Source organism: Phacochoerus africanus, chromosome 1 (genome assembly GCF_016906955.1).
Source record: "Phacochoerus africanus isolate WHEZ1 chromosome 1, ROS_Pafr_v1, whole genome shotgun sequence".
Taxonomy (NCBI): domain Eukaryota; kingdom Metazoa; phylum Chordata; class Mammalia; order Artiodactyla; family Suidae; genus Phacochoerus; species Phacochoerus africanus.
In genome coordinates, this window is record NC_062544.1 from 151,590,249 (window position 1) to 151,607,465 (window position 17,217).

The following is a 17,217-nucleotide window of genomic DNA, read 5'->3' on the forward strand; positions in this document are numbered from 1 at the left end:
TTCCAACCAGAGGCTGCGTTTCGGGGCAGGAACACTCGGGCTTGGGCCGTCGTTGGTATGAATTCCAGCTGCCCTCGTCCAGTGTGTGATCTTGCATCTCGGGCGAGTGGTTTGGCCCTTCTGAGCCCTCTTCCTTCTTTAAGGTGTGGACAATGCCCTCTCTGTGGTTGAGGGGGTTCCAGACACCCATTGTGAGTCCCTCAGAGTACTCGGCACAGAATTGGTGCCCAGGAAATGGCAGTCACCACCCCTGGAAGTGCCACCAACCATTCCTGCCTGGAACCACTGGTCTCCCTAAGGGAGACCATGGGGCAGAAGCTAGAGCCTTGCTTGCAAGCAGCCTGCTGCAGGCTGGCTGACTAAAGCAAGAGGGAATTTACTGGAAGGTAGCATTGTCCCCAGACTACCTAGGAGGGACAGGAAACAGGCTCGAAATAGGGCCCCTCCTATGGGGGGGCAGCAGGCAGTTTCCCATGGGAATGCCCCCAGAAAGGGTTGCATACTTGTTCCTACCTGGGTGCCTGCAGGAAGGGCCGAGCCCCAGGAGTGGCCCACGTGGCATGGCTGCCCCCAGGACAGGGCACCATGGAGGGAAAGGAGGGGTCGTGGAGGAGAATGTGGCATCAGGAAAACCGCCCAGGTCCAAACCCAGCATCCTGCTGCTGGCTTTCCACCCCTGGTCCCCAGGCACTGTGCTGTACTCAATGTGGGTTACCCTTAACCAGGGTAATAATTACTGCACACGTAGCTGACATTGAACAAATTGTTGTGTGCTTGTAATTACAAAGTGCGTGTCTAACACTCCAGGGGTTTCCAAACCTTGATATCTGGGCTATTAACACATAAATTACAGTCATTTATGGAAATTGCCAGAGAGACCAGAATTGGATTGTGTTGCATAAGAGATGCTTGTGGTGGGTGCGCTCCAGGAGCCTTGAGCTTTCCTTGTGTTTCACGGGGTCAGATTCTCTTTACCAGTCCTAGACGTTTCACACACAGACCCACAGGTTCGAATCCAAGCTCTGCCATGGCCAGCTGAGTGGCCTCAAGGCAAGCCTTGTAACCTCTGTGTGTCTCAGTTTCCTTCTGGACTCAATAACAGGACTTGGTAACTGATCCCTCCAGACAGGTAGATCCGGCTGTGGGCACCTGCCTTCCTGCAGGAGGGGCTCCCTGGGTGCCCACCCTCTCTCCACATGCCAGAGGCACACAGTGAGGCAGCGACCTTTGTTCCCAAGAGGAGGGGCTGGGACCCTCCCCAGCCTTAGGTGGCCATGAACTTGGTGTTATTTCCTGCTGCAAAAAGTGTGTCCTCAGATCCCTGTTACCCACCGAGCAGGGTTTCTGGAACTTCGAGGCCAGGCGAACCACAGATGCTGCAAAGAGTGTCCGTCCATGTCACCTGGACCCAGGAGAAGGTTATTCCCCTTCCCAGGGTGCTTTCAGCCCCTCTGATCACATCGAGCCGAAGGTGTCCATCAGCACTAATATCTCTTTAATGCTTCTTTATCTCTCACAGAAAGCCTTAATTATATTCCATTGCTTTATGGGAAGTAATATGTCACATGGTTCAACAGTGAAAGATACAAAAGGCTACAAGATGAACCGTGGGCCCCCTGCAAGCCCCAGCCCCCCCAACCCCCCGAGTGGTTACTCTGATTAGTGTCTGTCAGCATATGTGTGTTTTTTTCTCCTCTTCCTTTTTTTACCCAAACACAGCATTCTTCAGCTTAACTTATGTCTTGTGTCTCATTCCCTATCAGAATATAAAGAGCATCCTTCCTTTTTACGGCTGCCTTCGGTAACATGGATTCTCTGTGCTCGCTAATCTCTGTTTTAAGCAAAGACAGAGCAAGCCTCGAGCACAGGCCTTCTGTGGATAACCACGTCAGAGCAGGATTTTATAACAGTGTTTTGGTTGGGTGATTTGTGTTTATGAGAAAATTCAATTTATGCTCAGTGAGACTGGCTTTTCATTGATGGAGCTGATGTAACATGTCCCTGATAGGATCTTATTAAGTAGTTGGCACACAGGTGCTCAAACTAACTTCGGGATAAATCCGGGCCGCTTCCGCTGGCTTCCCTGCACACACATCCATGAGATGCAGCCCCTCCCCACCCTGGAACTTCATTCCCCACATCGCACCCAACACTTCACCTGTCCCTGCACTTCACGCTCCCATGTATGCTCTTCCCAGTATCCAGAGTGCCTTTCAGTGAATTACCATTCATGCCTCAAATGGTAACACACCTTCACCTCCTCCAGGAAGCCTTCTCTGACGGCCACCCCACCAGCTCGCGGTCATTCCTACCTCAGTGCCAGGTCAACCCCATGATTGTATTGACCACCCAACTTTAGTGCCCTGTCATAGTGAAAGGGTCCTCAAACTTCTGCCCATCAAAATCACCTGGAGGGCGAGAATTTGCATTTCTAAGAATTCCCAGCTGGGACTGCAGTTGCTGCTGTTCCTGGGACCACACACAGAACCACTGGTGGACGCAGGCTGACTGTCAGTGTCCCTGGGTTCTCATCCCAGCTCCATCATTTTTTTTATTACTCAGTGAATTTTATTACATTTACAGTTGTACAATGATCATCACAACCCAATTTTATAGCGTTTCCATCCCAAACCCCCAGTGAATCCCCCTACCCCCCAACCTGTCTCATTTGGAATCCATAAGTATTTCAAAGTCTGTGAGTCAGTATCTGTTCTGCAAAGTTCATTGTATCCTCTTTTTAGATTCCACATGTAAGTGATAGCATTTGATGTTGGTGTCTCACTGTCTGACTAACTTCACTTAGCATAATTTCTAGGTCCATCCATGTGGCTGCAAATGCCATATTTCTTTCCTTTTAATGGCTGAGTAATATTCCATTGTGTATATGTACCACATCTTCTTTATCCACTCCTCTGCTGATGGACATTTAGGTTGTTTCCATGTTCCCAGCTCCATCATTGATGAGCTGTGTATCTTTGGACAAATCACTTACCCTCTCTGGGCTTCAGGGCCTCCATGGAAATCTGAATTATGACCCATCCCCTTGCAGAGCTGCTGGCAGGATCATATGAAGGCATGTGGGACCAGGACTGGCGCCCACTGGTGTGAGTTACCTCCAGTCCGTTCCCCTCAGAACTTCCTGAGGGCAGGGCCCATGTCTCACCTTGTCTTGGATCCTCTGAGATACCCAACCTGTGCCCCAGGGCAGGGGGTGGGGCAGGAATGCACACATGCCCAGTTACAGATTTATTAGAGTGATGAATTAGATGCCACAGTATCCCGTGCCCATTGGGTTGGAATCCATGGGGCCGAGGCAAGGTGGATGAAGTCTTCCTCCCCCTGGGACAGAAGAAGGTGTTGTTTAAATCAATAACTTAAAGATTGCAAAGGGGAACTTTTAACGCACTTACAAGGAGGAGCCCTTGTTTTTGGAGCACTTAGTGGCATCCGTTTGCAAATGAAGGCATCTATTCATTGAAGCTGAGGGCCACTGGGGCTGGGCTCAGCTGGCCCTTGGGGGCAGTGTGAGCAGGAAGGTTAAGAGCTACCTCTGGAGAAGCTCCCTGGAATGTGGCCCAGCCCTGAATTAGTGCCGCCAGTGGGTGGTCTGGGTGGGGCAAGCCCTTGCAGCCCCTCTCTACCCCCTTGAGTGTAGATGGGCCTGCAGTTAAGCACAGCTACTAGGAAAGAAACCCCAACATGTCAGCAGTGGTCGTTCGCTTTGCCCAGGGATACTTTTTCATGGAATCTTTAGTCAATATCTTCCTCTAAGCACTGGGCACACCGTGTGTGAGAAGCAGCATTTTTGAAAAACAGTTTCAAATAAAGAGGGGGCGTGGGGTCAGGCAGAATAGGACCAGGATGCAGAGGGGGAGTGAGGAGGGGCTGGCCCCGAACCAGAATGAACCTGTTTTGACATGAGTCATCAGACATCTATTGAGCACCTACTGTACACTGGGCACCTTGCGGATGCTGGGGCCACAGTGGGGATGCCCCACTCTGATGGAGGAGACTGTAAACAAGGGAACAAGTAATTGAGCTGTGAGGTGAGCTTTAAAGGGGATTAGGTGAGATCGAGAACTGGGTGTGCTTTACCTGGGGGTCAGGGAAGGTCCCTCAGGGAGGTGATATTAGTAAGCCAGCCGCCATCCCTTGGTGCATGTGTCCAGTCTCCCAGCTCAGGGCCCATGCGGGTTTGTCTCCCGGCCAGACCTCAGGCCTGGGTGTGGGGCTTGGAGCCACTGACCTAATTCATCCCTGGTCCCAGCCTCACAGAGGGCTTGTACCACAGGGCACTGAGCATGGGCTTGGCCCTGAGATGTGTTGAGGAATGGAAGGCAAGGACCACCTCCGATTTGACCCCACCTGGGCCCCTGGGCTGAGTTGCCTTCGTTATTCACATCATATCAGCCAAGATCGAAGACAGTCTTTGTGGGTAAGATGTGGGATCAGACAGCCCTGGGTTCAGATCCTTCACTTACTAGCTGTTTGCTTGTAAGCAAATTCCTTAACCTTTCTGAGCACCAGGACAATTCATGAAGAGCCACTGTCCCTGCTCTCAAGGTGCCCACACTCTGGGTGAGGGGTTCTCACTCAGCCTAAGGGGGTAGGGGCACAAGAGGAGGCTTCAAAGAGAAGGTGACACTCGACTGGGCCTTAAAGGTTGGGTAGGAGGTTGCCACGAGGATGAAGAGGGCAGACCAGGAAGCGGGAACAGCCTAAGCAAAGGCCCTAGAGCAGGAAAGTGCCTGGTGCTTTCTGAGCGTCACTGTATGGGAGGGGCCGTAGCCGGAAATGAGGTTAGAAAGAGAGTCAGGGGTTGGAAGACACCAAGTTAGTACCTGAGCAGGGTAGATGGACTAGTCTAGTTCAAGGTAAATAATGCTCCACCACTTCAGGGAGACCCCACCCTCCCAAAGTAAGTTAGACCAAGTCATTTAGTTTACTTTTAATAAGATTAGGGAAGTCCATGATTTGCCGTGATTTCTATGAAAAGTGGTTGAAATTTTAACTATGACTTGACACTTAATAAGAGCAGCTTTATTTACCTGTGAAACTTCTACTTTGGGAGGCTGAGCAGCCTCCCAGACATAATACTCTAGAGAATTCTGTGTTCTGTGCTGTGTCTCTGGTTTTTTTGTTGTTGTTGTTGTTTTTGGGTTTTTTTGGTTTTGTCTTTTTGCTCCCGAAGCATATGGAGGTTCCCAGGCTAGGGGTCCAATCGGAGCTGTAGCCACCAGCCTACGCCAGAGCCACAGCAACGCGAGATCCGAGCCGCGTCTGCAACCTACACCACAGCTCACGGCAACGCCGTGATCATCAGCCCACTGAGCAAGGGCAGGAACCGAACTCACAACCTCATGGTTCCTAGTCGGATTCGTTAACCACTGCACCACGACAGGAACTCCTGTGTCTCTGGTTTTTCATGGCATCCGGCACTCATATAAGTAAGTTCCATTCCATATGGGACTGACACCTGGCCCGTACCCAGGCTGTATGCGGACTATCCCCGTCCTTGCCATGCCATCCCGGCTGTAGGGGACTATGGCCTGGGAGGCAGGATGCTTGGGCCAGGGTCACTGTTTCTAGGACCTGGCCCCATGCCCAGGCTCATCCCTTTGTTGCTCTGGGCCTCAGTTTCCCTATCTATAGAGTGCAGAATTAGGCTGGAGGGAGGGTCCCAGAGCTCCCCCAGACCTGCATTCTGGCTGTGACACAGGGACAGGCCTTGCAGTGATATGAGGAGTGACTCATTAAATACCAACAGGCGCCAAGAGAGAAGCTGGGCTACCAGGAGGACAGGACCTGATGTGAGCATGGCAGCTCAAGGAAAGTGTGGAATTTGGGGTCTCTGTAGACCCGCTCTGGCATCTCCTAGAAGAGGCTAGAAGATCTGGAGTCCCTGGGATTAACATGTCTTTTACTGATCTCTTCATTCCACTGTTTTTTTTTCTTGTCTGTTTTGTTTTTTTTTTTAGGCAATAAGTACTTGTTTAAAGTTTTGCAGACACTATAATTCAGAAGTCCTCCTCCCTCCTCCACCCTGTGCCTCAAGCTTAGAGGTGGCAGAGGCCTAACCCCGGGACTCTCTGGAACCCCCAATTTCCCTTCCCAGAGTCCACCATGGGTACCTGTGTCTTGGGTCTCTTTTAAGAAATAGTCTGTGAGTACATTAGACTAAGTAAGCATACCAGTGTTCCGTGTATTTACACATCACATTGGCTTGAACTTTTTATTACAATGTTGTGTCCCAGACCTTTTCCTAGAAGAGTAGATGTTGCTGCTGTCCTTTTATTTTTTCCAGCTGCACCTCTGGCATGCAGAAGCTCCCGGGCCAGGGACTGAACCCACACCACAGCAGCAACCTGAACCACTGCAGTGGCAATGCCAGATCCTTAACCTGCTGCGCCATAAGAGAACTCTCTGCAACTGTCCTTTTAACATCACCTCCGTTGGTAGCCATACTGCTGTTTATGTGACTGGGTGGCCTCTACCTGTGGCCTTCTCCCTGTTGTGCTCCTACAAACAACTAATGTCCTTGGTGCTGTGTCTTTGTGCACATGGGCAGGTGCCCAACAATGAGTGGTCCCATCTTGTGGCCATCTTGTCTGAAGGTCACCTGGCCCGGCCTGATGGTTTTGATGACCATGATGTGTGATTTTCTAGGTCTCGTCCATGGTCGCTGAGCCAGGGCATGGGGCCTTCAGCTGAATGGGCAGAGAATTTGCATGGAGCCGCCACACAATTGAAGCTCACGGGGGGAGCTTGGTTATATCAGGCTGACAAACCTTTTCCTGGAGCGCTAGATGAAAATATTTCAGGCTTGCAAGCTGTAAGTCTCTGCTCAACTTTGTTGTGGCACACAGACGATACAGAACTGAATGAGTGTGACTCTGTTCGAAGAAAACTTTATTTAGAAAAGCAAGCTGTGGGCTAGACTTGCTTCCTAGGCTTTGATTTATTCCATGGGGCACCTCTGTGTTCCAGGTTGAGGGTAGGCTTAGTGGATGCTAGAGAGAAGGACACAGGTCTGTCTCTGCCTGGCAAGGACAGCACAGCTCTTTGGTGTGATGGGCGAGTGGGGGCAGAATAATCTGAGAGCATTTAAAGGGATTTTCTGACTTGAATTGAGAGCCAATCATGGTGGCTTGCTGGCCAAAGTCATATCAAAAGCTGAAACCCTCGTCCTAGCCGTGAGCCAGCGCAGTGGGTTGTATGGCCCGAGGGGTAGTTGAGGTCTGGACAGATGAACCAGACCAGGCTTCGCAGGCCGAGGTTTCTGGGAGGACTGCAGAGGTTGGCCTTCAGGGGCTTGGGTGCCACATGTCTGGTCAAAGGAAAGCGGGGAGGCTGGGGAAGACAGGAAGCCATCCGAGCTGGCAGGGGTTGGGGGCTGGGGATGAGGATGAAGTCAGGTTTTGGGCATATGAAATGGACCAAGGCAAGTAGATCAGAGCTGAAACCCAGGACCATACAGTAAAACTAAACATTTTCATGCCTTTCTTGCATCTTACAGCCTTGTCAGTGGGCGCCTACTCACCCCTCAAGGCCCAGCCTAAATATCACTTCATCTTTGGAGCGTCATGTGGGGGGGAGTTACAGGCTCCTTCCTCCAGACTATCGTAGCATCAGACCCAGACACACCTGTCACAGCAGTGTCTCCCCATTGTGCCTCAGAGGACGGGCCTGGGGTAAGCACTAATAATTCTTGCTAAATTAAATGGCCAGGTGAATTAGCCAGGAGAGAGCAGGCTGATGAGCCTCAACTGGGACTCGGAAGGCTAAGCAATTCACCCGGATGGTACCTGTAAGACTTTTGCACAGTCTAATCACTAGCAGAAAAATCGCCATTCCTTATTTCTCCAGGCTGGAACTTTTCTCACTTGCTTCACAATTCCCTAAATTATTCATCTGCAAGGCAGTTAACTGAGAGTAGAAGCTAAAGTCACACTTTGCAGGAAGATAAAGCAGGACGAAAGAATGAAGAGGCGTTTGGTTTCCAGGGACTCCATCCTCTGGTATTCCAAGTGCTCCCAGGGAAATTCAACCCCCTTCTTCTAAATCCCAGCTGGAACTATGTCGCCAAGACTATCCTGGCTGGCGGCGAGGTCCTGGGCCTGGAGAAGTGCCTGGAATTCCTGGAGAATCCGGGTCGTGAGGCTGTCGGGAGCCTGTGTCTGGAGTGCTTCAGCAGCTGGCTGGGGGGAACTCTTGGCTTCAGTTATGATGGCCTATTTATAGAGGGCATTTCAGTTCAAGCTGGGGTGGGAGTTCACCCCCACAACTGGACCATTTCAACCCTATTGACAATTTCCCCATCCCAGCTCCCCACCCCTAGACCAGATGCAGGATGCAAAGCTTCTCCTTCCAGATCCCTATGTGGACAGGCTTCTGTCCATCTTCATTCCAGCCAGACTTGTGCCTGTAAGGTGATACCTCACTGTGGTTTTGATTCGAATTTCCCTAATGACTAGTGATGTTCGGCATCTTTTCATGTGCTTATTGGCCATTCATGTATCTTCTCTGGAGAAATGTCTGCTTAGATCCTTTGCCCATTTTTCAATCAGGTTATTTTCCATTTCACTCTTGAATTCTAAGAGTCCTTTCCCTATTATGGACATTGGACCCTTACAAGATAGATAATTTGCAAATATTTTCTCCCATATGTGTCTTTATTTATTTATTCGTTTGGCTGCACCTATGACATATAGAAGCCCTCTTCCTTCACTGGTCCCCACCTGTCCCAGTTCTCCCATCAGGGAACAATACTCCTTATCAGGCCCTTTGCACCACTCCCTCCAAATGAAAGATTCAAAAGGCCATAAGACGATGCCCTTCCTTAGTGGCTTCCTGCAGCTTCCTGACTCCTGCGGACCTGCCAGCTGCCTGGCCCTCCAGGAGATGGACTTTCCCATGTGGCAGCCCAGGACAGGTGGGGTTTTTGATTGCATCTGTCTGCTGGATGTCCCCCAACCACATTTGGGCATGCCACAAGTGTGGGTGATGGGCACTGTGCCTGCCTTCAAAGAACCCAAGGACAGATAATAGGTAAATGCGTACATTGAGAATAGCAAGCCATGACTGCTTATAGCAGGGAGAGCTGTGCAGCCTGAGTTAACCCAGTTAATCTGAGCCTCAGTTTCCTCTTCTGGAAAATGGGCCAGTAATAACTGCACCTTCTTCCCAATGTTGTCTTGAGAACCAAATACCAGTAAAGAGCTCTAAAATGCTAATCAATATCACTTAAGCTTGCCCGAGAGTTGATTCTGGGTGAGGGGAGCACAGCGGGTTGAGTGGGCCTAGGGAAATAGAAGCTGCTGCCATCAGATCCTCACCAAAAAGTCCCCTAAAGAGATGGGACCCACTCCCCTTTCTATGGGGCAAGGAGCGTCGGAGCCCAGAACACGCCATCCGGGAAAGCAAAGACTACGTCTTATAAACTGAGGCCAGAGTCAGCACTGGCCGAGGGTGACGCTATCAGCAGAGTCAGGATTGGCAGAGGGCTACAGCAGGCTGGTTGGGGTTTTGTATTTGTTGTGTGATTACAGGCTCGGGAGGAAGATATGGCTACTGGGGGGCGGGGCTCTGTCCCAGGGGGAGTGCGCAGTGCTCCCAGAAGAGCGTCTGGCTGGCTGGGACAGAGCATGCTGCCCAGGAGAGCCCCGCCCCCAGGCGATCCCCGCCCCTTGCGCTCCCTCCTCCTGCGCGCGGCCTCGCCCCCTGAGCGTCCCGCTCCCCCCCCTCAGCGGCCGGGCCCCGGCCCCGCCCCCGCCCGGGCCACATTCCTCGGGCCGGGCCTCGCGCTGCGCCAGGCGGGTGGCGGTGGCTGCTGCGGAGGGGCGGCGGGGTGGGCTTGGCCGGCCTGGGGCTCGGACTTGGGGCCGGGAGCAGCGGGGACCTGCCGACTCTGGGCCGGGCGACCCGAGGTGGTCGCGTGGCAGGTGGGCAGGCCTCGGGCGGTCGGGCGTCGGCCCCGGGTCCGGCCACCGCTGACCCGGCCTGGGTCCCGGGTGCCCGGCCCCGCCAGCTCCCGCCGCTGCCGCCATGTGGTGCCTGCACTGCCACTCGGAGCGGACGCAGTCCCTGCTGGAGCTGGAGCTTGACAGCGGGTAAGGGCCGGGCGGGGCTGCATTGGGCCGGGGCAGGGAGGCAGCCGTCGTGCCACGCGTGTCCGAGTGTGAGCGGGGAGGAGGCGCAGGATGCAGTGTGTACCTCTTAGGGTGCGTGCGCGCCAGACGGACGGAGAAGAACACGAGAGTGTGAACATCACGCTTGCGAGTGACTGGGCTGGGAGCGCGTCTGGGTGAGTTTGGTGGAGGCTGATGGGAGTTGGTATCCGGTGCAGGCAGGCCAGCGAGCGGACGGAGTTTGTTAGAGGGAGCGTGGCCAGCGGGTGTCTGTGCTGTGTCTGGTTGCCGTCGGGAGGAGGTGCCAGGGAGTTCTCTTGAGGGCTGGTTTATGCCAGACCCCGGGCCTGTGTCTGCTCTATCAGGGAGATCTCAGGGGAGAGAGTGGTCGAGGGACTCCTTTGGGCTCTGCGCAGGTAGCCCAGGTGTGCTCTTGTAAGGGCGCCTGTGTATGTGCTTGAGCCTCTGGATCCAGGAGCCCAAGAAGGTTGAGTTTTGTGTATCTGCTGCTTGACTGCAAGGGGCTGCTGGTGGGGTTGGGGTGTCTGTTTATGTACGTCTGGTGTGGTCAGGCACAAAGTCCCAGAGAGATTTGTGTCCCAGAGACCATCCCTGTTGTGCTTCAGGGCCTGTGGGTGGCTGGCCGAGCATCCAAGGGCCTGTGTTTATGGGTAGAGAGAGAGAGTGTGTTTATGTGCTGGGAATATTGATTTCCTCTCTTGCTCGCCAGCACAGCTGCCCCCGGCACTGTCTGCAGGCCCCTTGAGGAGCAGGGCTGTGGGGTGGAGGGGGTTTGTTGACAAACTGACTTGGCTCCTGTCAGGCCCCTGGAGGAGGGGGAGCCCACCTGCAGCCTTTTGATCTTGAGTTCAAAAATTCTGCAGCGTGTGTCTGGCAGTTGCACTGAGAACGGCACATATGTTCCTCTCCGCCTGCAGCCCCCCAGGGGCCAAGGCCCTGGGCCTGAGGCACCAGGTGGGGTTGTGGGGGTGCAGTTCCCAAGGACCCATTACTGCTTCCGTCTGGGGCCGAGGCCGGGCAGGCTGCAGCTGCAGGGCCAGCTGTCTGGAATCGGTGGCATCAGTCCGAGTATGGGGGTCGCGATATTCACATCCCACACGTGCCACTGCCTTAGCAGCTGTCCGCATGGTCTTGGTTTGTGTTCTTGTCCGCTTTTGCAGGGCAGGGAACTGAGGTTGAGCCTTGTCTCATCAGCACTAAGGCTCTGTGCTTTACTGAGTGCCTGCTGTGTACAGCCCCTGCTCTGGGCACTGGGGACATAGCAGTGAGCAAAACTCAGAGTCTTTGTCCTCCTGGGGCCACAGACTAGTGGGGACACAGGGACAAGCTTTGCTAGCTGCTCCTTCTCCCCACCCCTCACCCCCGCAGAGAGGGACTGAGGAGTTTGCCTTTCCATCTGTTAGGACTTCACCAGTGTCACCCTTCCAGTTGGGTTGTCTCTGGCCACCTCTTCTGTGTGTTTCTTGGCCCTGCATCCCTTCTCATTGGAAGTCCCTCCTGGTGGAATCTAAATTTTCTAGCTGCAGGGAAGCCTGCTCAGGCCCTTTTGTGGTCAGAGCTGGTGATGAGCAGCTGCTCCCCTGTCTCAGCCAGGCCAGGTGCCCTGGAGATTAGGAAGCCCTGCTCAGGCCCAGCCAACAGTTGACCCTCAGGCCTTGGAGCAGGTGGGCCGCATTTGCCTTGGAATGCCTGAGGGTGGGCGGGAGAGGATCAGTCCAGCCCTGGTCTCGGAGGCTTAGCCAGGTACTCCTTGGGCTTAGCCAGCTTGCCCCCAACTTTGACCCAGGTGGTCTTTTCCCACTCTAAAAACCCAGGAAGGATCCAGCATGCTCCAGAGACCCAGGGACATCCCCAGTCTGTAATAGGTCCAAGATGACCTGTCCCGGTCGTCTGCACTCCCCCAGCCAGCTTCACACCGGGCACCGGTCCTTGGTGTTCTGCTGTCTGAGCCTTGGGGCAGCCCAAGCCTCTCCCCGCCCTTCATTTCTCAGTGGGTATGTCAAGGCAGGGAGCGTTATAAGGTGAGCCCAAGGTAGAACCAGTTCTATGGACAACTGGTGGAGGGTCCCTTCCAGCCCCGCCGTGGTCCTCAGGCTTTTGCTCAAGGAAGTTGGACTCTGAACTAGGTGTGCTAATATTTACACAACTTTGTTCAGAAACACGGATAGCACTGCCAGCTGCACAGTCAGGCATTGTGATGACTGGTAGATAGGTCTTTCTGGAAGAGATTGGACAGGGCTCCCAGGCTACGGGTGCAGTGTGCAGGTGTTGATGTGTGCAGGTGTCCCTGGCTGGACTCTGTGGAACGTGGGATCGTGGTTTGCTGGGAGCACCCCTGGGTAGGGCAGCTCTGGGCGGCAGGAAAGAAAGGCTCAGGGAGTTGAGGAGACATCATACCAGGGCCCGGGTCAGCTCTTGAGTTGATGCATGTTTTCGTAGCCCCTGAGCCTCAGCTTCCCCATCCATGCCTGAGACCCTCCCAGTAGGTGTCTAAGAGCCCTCTCCTGGCTGGCCGCCCTGGGCTCTGGTCATGTGCACAGCCACCCGGGTCAGCTCCCCGCTCTTCCCACCACCAAGGACCCATTGGATTTTCTTCCTTCCTCTTTTGTAAATTTCCTCTGAATTATGATGACGCGTGGAATATCCGCCTGCCAAGCACAGAGGCCGGGCTCTGACACAGCACTGATGGGCTTGGACCCGGCAGGGACCAGTTCTGCAGAGGTGGCCCAGGGCCCCTGGAAGTGTATGTCTGTGTGGCGGGAGGGATGTGCAGAAGCTGTGGAGCGTGATTTATCACGTGTCCTCAAAAGCAAATCATAATGAGTTTAAAGACCGTTATGGCTCTTGAAGAATGAATTGGTCTGGGCTTAGAGAATCTGGCTGTTCCTCCCGCTGCATGAGCGGCCGCTGAAAGGTAGTTGATGGTGATCATGGAAGAAGACAGTGGCATGGGGCCACCTGGGCCGCTGCTCTTCTGGTCATGTGGCTGTATCTGGGTTGGGTATGTGCGCCCTTTCAAGCCCCAGGTCGTGCGTGGTTTGTGTGCGGTGCTGCGTGTGGTAGGCACAGCCATTGTTGGCCAGCAGTGCACCCGTGGACACATACTCTCTGGGCCCAGAGGGGGCTTTGTTCCCTGGAGAGACAAGTGTGGCCACCGGGCGTCGCACACCTGCTGTTCCTTGGTTCACTCACCAGGTGGTCACCAAGCGCCTGCTCTGCCAGGCCACCAGATGACTAGTGTGAAGCTGTGCATCCCAGAGCCCAGGCCTCAGGGTTGCACAAAACTCCCACCCCTCCTCCTCCCGGCTATGTGATTCAGGTGTGTTTTCTTCCTGTCTGAGCCTCAATTTTCTCATCTGTGAAACAGGGCCAAAAAAATCCCTCGTGGGGCCCATGCAGCTTTGGTGACTGAGGATGCCTGGTACGTGCCCAGCGAACAGCAACCCTGGTCCCATTGTCTCAGGCTCCTGGCTGGGCTCTGGGGTCAAGGACGGTTCTCGGGTTGCCTGGTTTTTGTGTACTCTCTCTGTGAGGGGCCGGGCCCCTCCTGACTCTAGTCGCTTTTAGTGCCTTATTCATACATGGCTGTGGCTTCTCTGCTTCTTTGTGGAAATGACCCTTCTTCCCATCTTATTTTCCTGTTTTTCAGCTCTTAACTAGGTAGCAGTTTAATGTAAAATTAAGGTCCAGATGTACAACCATAGCAAGCGTCCCCCTCCTCTCTATACAGATGGGGAAACTATGATAGTGTTTTTTCCTTTCCTTTGTTCAAAGGTTGGGGCAATGATATGATGATAGCAGTGTCACCATTTGGTAACCTCGGTGAAGTACTTAGTACTTAGTCCTCAAAGCAACTTTTGCTGTGCCCATTTTTCAGTTGGGCGAAGATTATGTGACCTGCCCAGGGTCACCAGCCAGGAAGTCCGAGAGCTGAGATTTGAACTCGGTCAGTCTGGCTCCCATGGTCTGTGCTCTTTGTAGCCAGTCTCTGCTTCTTCTGGAACTAAGTAATCTTCAGCAAAATATGTCACATTGCACATGGAACCTTTTTCATCTTTCCCAAACTGCAGAACCAGCGTCTGTCTAGTACCCCTACTGTCAGGATTCCCCAACTGTTCCCAAGTGTCCCAGCCTACAGGTGGCTTGATGCCAGCTCTCTGCTCTCCTAGAGTCCAGCCAGACCCCTCCGATCCCGAGTTGCCTTCCCAGACGCCCCAGCAGGTTACTAGATGGTGCCCCTTGGTTGGAGGGTAGCACACTTGTCCCAGGCCAGCCTCAAGATGGCACAGGGTCTTAGGGACAAAAACCAACTGTCCCTGACTTGCTGTAGGAACCGGGCAACCACAGCCGGCCTCTGTGTGCTGAGGAAGCCCAAGGCCATGGTCTTTGACATCATTAGGGGACACATGTTTATGGGCTGAATTCAATCCCATGTGAGGAAAATTTGAAAGAGTCCCAGCTGGGAGGCAGCCTCCTCATTGGGGTTCCCTGAAATCGCCTGTGGCCCAGGCAAGGTTGGTGTCTGTCTGCCTATGTGTGTGCTTCCTCCCCAGTGCCCATTTTAGAAGATGGAAGCAAACAGCGTGTGCTTTTCTATTTCTGGCCAGGAGACTAGGTGGTGTGAGTATTAGATGCATTCGTCCGCACAAAACATTGAAAACGGTGCCTTACTGTATCGTAGTAAGAGCCCAGTGAGTGTTAGTTACTGTCATTGTCGCTGTTATTATTTATCCTGATTATTCCAGAGCCAGGAGCCCTCCCATCACATCATGTCCCTTTCTTTTCTTTTTCTTTCTTTTTTTTTTTTTTTTGGCCTTTTCTAGGGCTGCTCCCGCCACATATGGAGGTTCCCAGGCTAGGGGTCAAATCAGAGCTGTAGCCGCCGGCCTATACCACAGTCATAGCAACAAGGGATCCTAGCTGCGTCTGCGACCTATACCACAGCTCACGGCAATGCTAGATCCTTAACCCACTGAGGAAGGCCAGGAATTGAACCCACGTCCTCACTGATGCTAGTCGGGTTTGTTAACCGCTGAGCCATGACGGGAATTCCCATGTCCCCTTTCTAGGCCTCAGTTTCCTTCCCCCTCTGTCAGCCCTGGCACCAGGCATCATATCACACCCCCTTTCTGGGCCTCAGCTTCCCCCTCTGTGGAGACAGATGGGCCTGTGACCTTGTGGCTGTTTGCTGAGGAAGGATGTTTGACCCAGAGGTTAGGGGGGCAGACGCTGCAGCCTATGACCCCAACCCTGGCTCTGTGCCTCTCTCTCTGATCTTGGGCATGTTCCTTAGTCTTTCTGTGCTTCTCTTTCCCCATTTGTAACATGTACATGACAGTAGGAGCTCCTGAAATGACTTAATCCACATAAAGTGCATAAACACGCAGTGTAGATACCTGGTAGATGGTAGCCTTTAGTGCTTTCAGAGCTGAGAGGTTTGACTGTGCTGTTCCTGGACGACCTCTCTCTTGGGCCACACTTAGGGCCAGGGTTGAGAGAGAGGGAGGCAGCTGCAGAGCCGGGGCTCTTCGCACTGTGAGGCAGGATGACCAGGGGCCTGGTCGCAGCCTTGGTGAGAAGGTGAGAGCAACATGGCTGGTGTGTGTGCTTCTGGCCCGCTGCTTGCAGCTGAGCACTTAAACCTCAGGAGTGTTTTGCCTGTGAACCTGAGAGTGCAGCACAGCTGGAGGGAGACTTCAAATGGGACGGGCATGTGCCCGCGAGTGGGTGAGGGAGATCCAGCCCAGCCGTGGGGACCTGGAGCTCCCAGCTGGTGGCCTGTGCTGGACTCTGGGACTCTGGCATCTTGTCCTCAGGGCTGCTTCTGGCGCTTAATGTGCTGAGAGCTCCAGAGCCTGGGTTTGGGGCCAGCAGCCCCGCCCTGCCTGTCCTAGCCGCCAGGTAGGAAGACAGCTGCTGCAGGGGACAGAGGATGGCACCTGGGGTGGAGAGACTTGGCAGGAGTCCCACGTCTGCCCTTCTGTGAAGGCGTGGCCAGGGCAGGGCAGTCACCTCCGTGAGCTGCTGTAGCCTTGTCTGCCAGGTGCGGGCCATAGAGGGAGAAGCAGTGCAGGTAACTCGCACAGCAGGTGCCCAGTACATGCTGGGTTTGGACAAAGCCCTTCCTGTCTCTGGTAGGTGTAGAGTTGGCACGGGTTTCATCAAGACTGGAACAGGCTACAGGATAAAAATGATAATGTCTGATGTTTGGGTGGCCTTTGAATTTTACACACACGTATCCTATTTGAACCTCCCAAGAGTTCGTGAAGTAGCTGATATTACCCCTATTTTACAGTCAAGTAAACTGAGGCAAGAAAATGAAAATCATGTATTAATGAAAGTAACACTTTGCACAATGTAGTTTTGGTCTTGTGGTTAATGTATATCTTTCCCCCTCCCTGTGGGGGACTTGGACTTTTTGGAACAGAGAATGAGGCAGAGGCTGGAAGGGGCAGGAGGGTTAGTGGGGCAGACAGGAACCTGAAGCCCCCCACCCCCAGTCCAAACAGCAGAACAACCCCCCAGCCGGTTCTCCGAGCAGCCGCACAGGGATGGGCAGAGTCCACCTTGCAGACTGCACACAGCACCCTTGAGGCTTTGGCTAGTGGCCTTGTATCTCAGAACCATGCTGGCCAGTCCCAGGAGGTCGCCTGGGTATGAGAAGTCCCCTCCAGATGCCCTGACAGTGCTGGGTGACCCTCCCTTCCCCCAATGACGGGAGAGGGGCCAGGGCCACACAGGGTGGAGGAGGTGTTCAGGAAAGGCCAGCAGCTCCGGGGTTCTTATTAATTGGTCTCAACTCCAGTTACTGCTACTGTTGCCCTTCTTTCCCTGTGCAGACGTGGGACAGGCCCCTAGCGTCCGGGTCCATGCGGGGGTTGGGGAGGAAGTGTTTGGGGCAGTGGCTGCTTCCTCTGCTGCAAGCCACTGAGGGGAGGGGGGAGGTGCAGCTGATTCAGTTCTCTGCTCCCTCCAGCCCTTGACTTTCTCAGAGCCATAAATTAAACATGCAGCGTTTGGGGTTTTTTTTTTCCCTACTCAGTAAAAATGGCAAAATGGCCCAGGAAGA

General features: G+C 53.6%; 1 protein-coding gene across 9 annotated transcripts in view; it reads left to right on the forward strand.

Moving 5' to 3' along the window:
• Window positions 1-17,217, forward strand: part of IQSEC1 (IQ motif and Sec7 domain ArfGEF 1) — a 111,990-nt gene that overhangs the window by 34,819 nt on the left and 59,954 nt on the right. Inside the window, exon 1 of one of the 9 annotated variants that reach the window (XM_047782043.1) lies at window positions 9,774-10,109. The exons of 7 other annotated variants lie outside the window; for them this stretch is intronic. In XM_047782043.1, coding sequence (XP_047637999.1) covers window positions 10,045-10,109 — 65 coding nt within the window. In that variant the 5' untranslated portion in view covers window positions 9,774-10,044. Of the gene's footprint in view, window positions 1-9,773; window positions 10,110-17,217 lie in introns of those variants that run through there. One more of the 9 variants, XM_047782000.1, reaches the window with a different exon arrangement.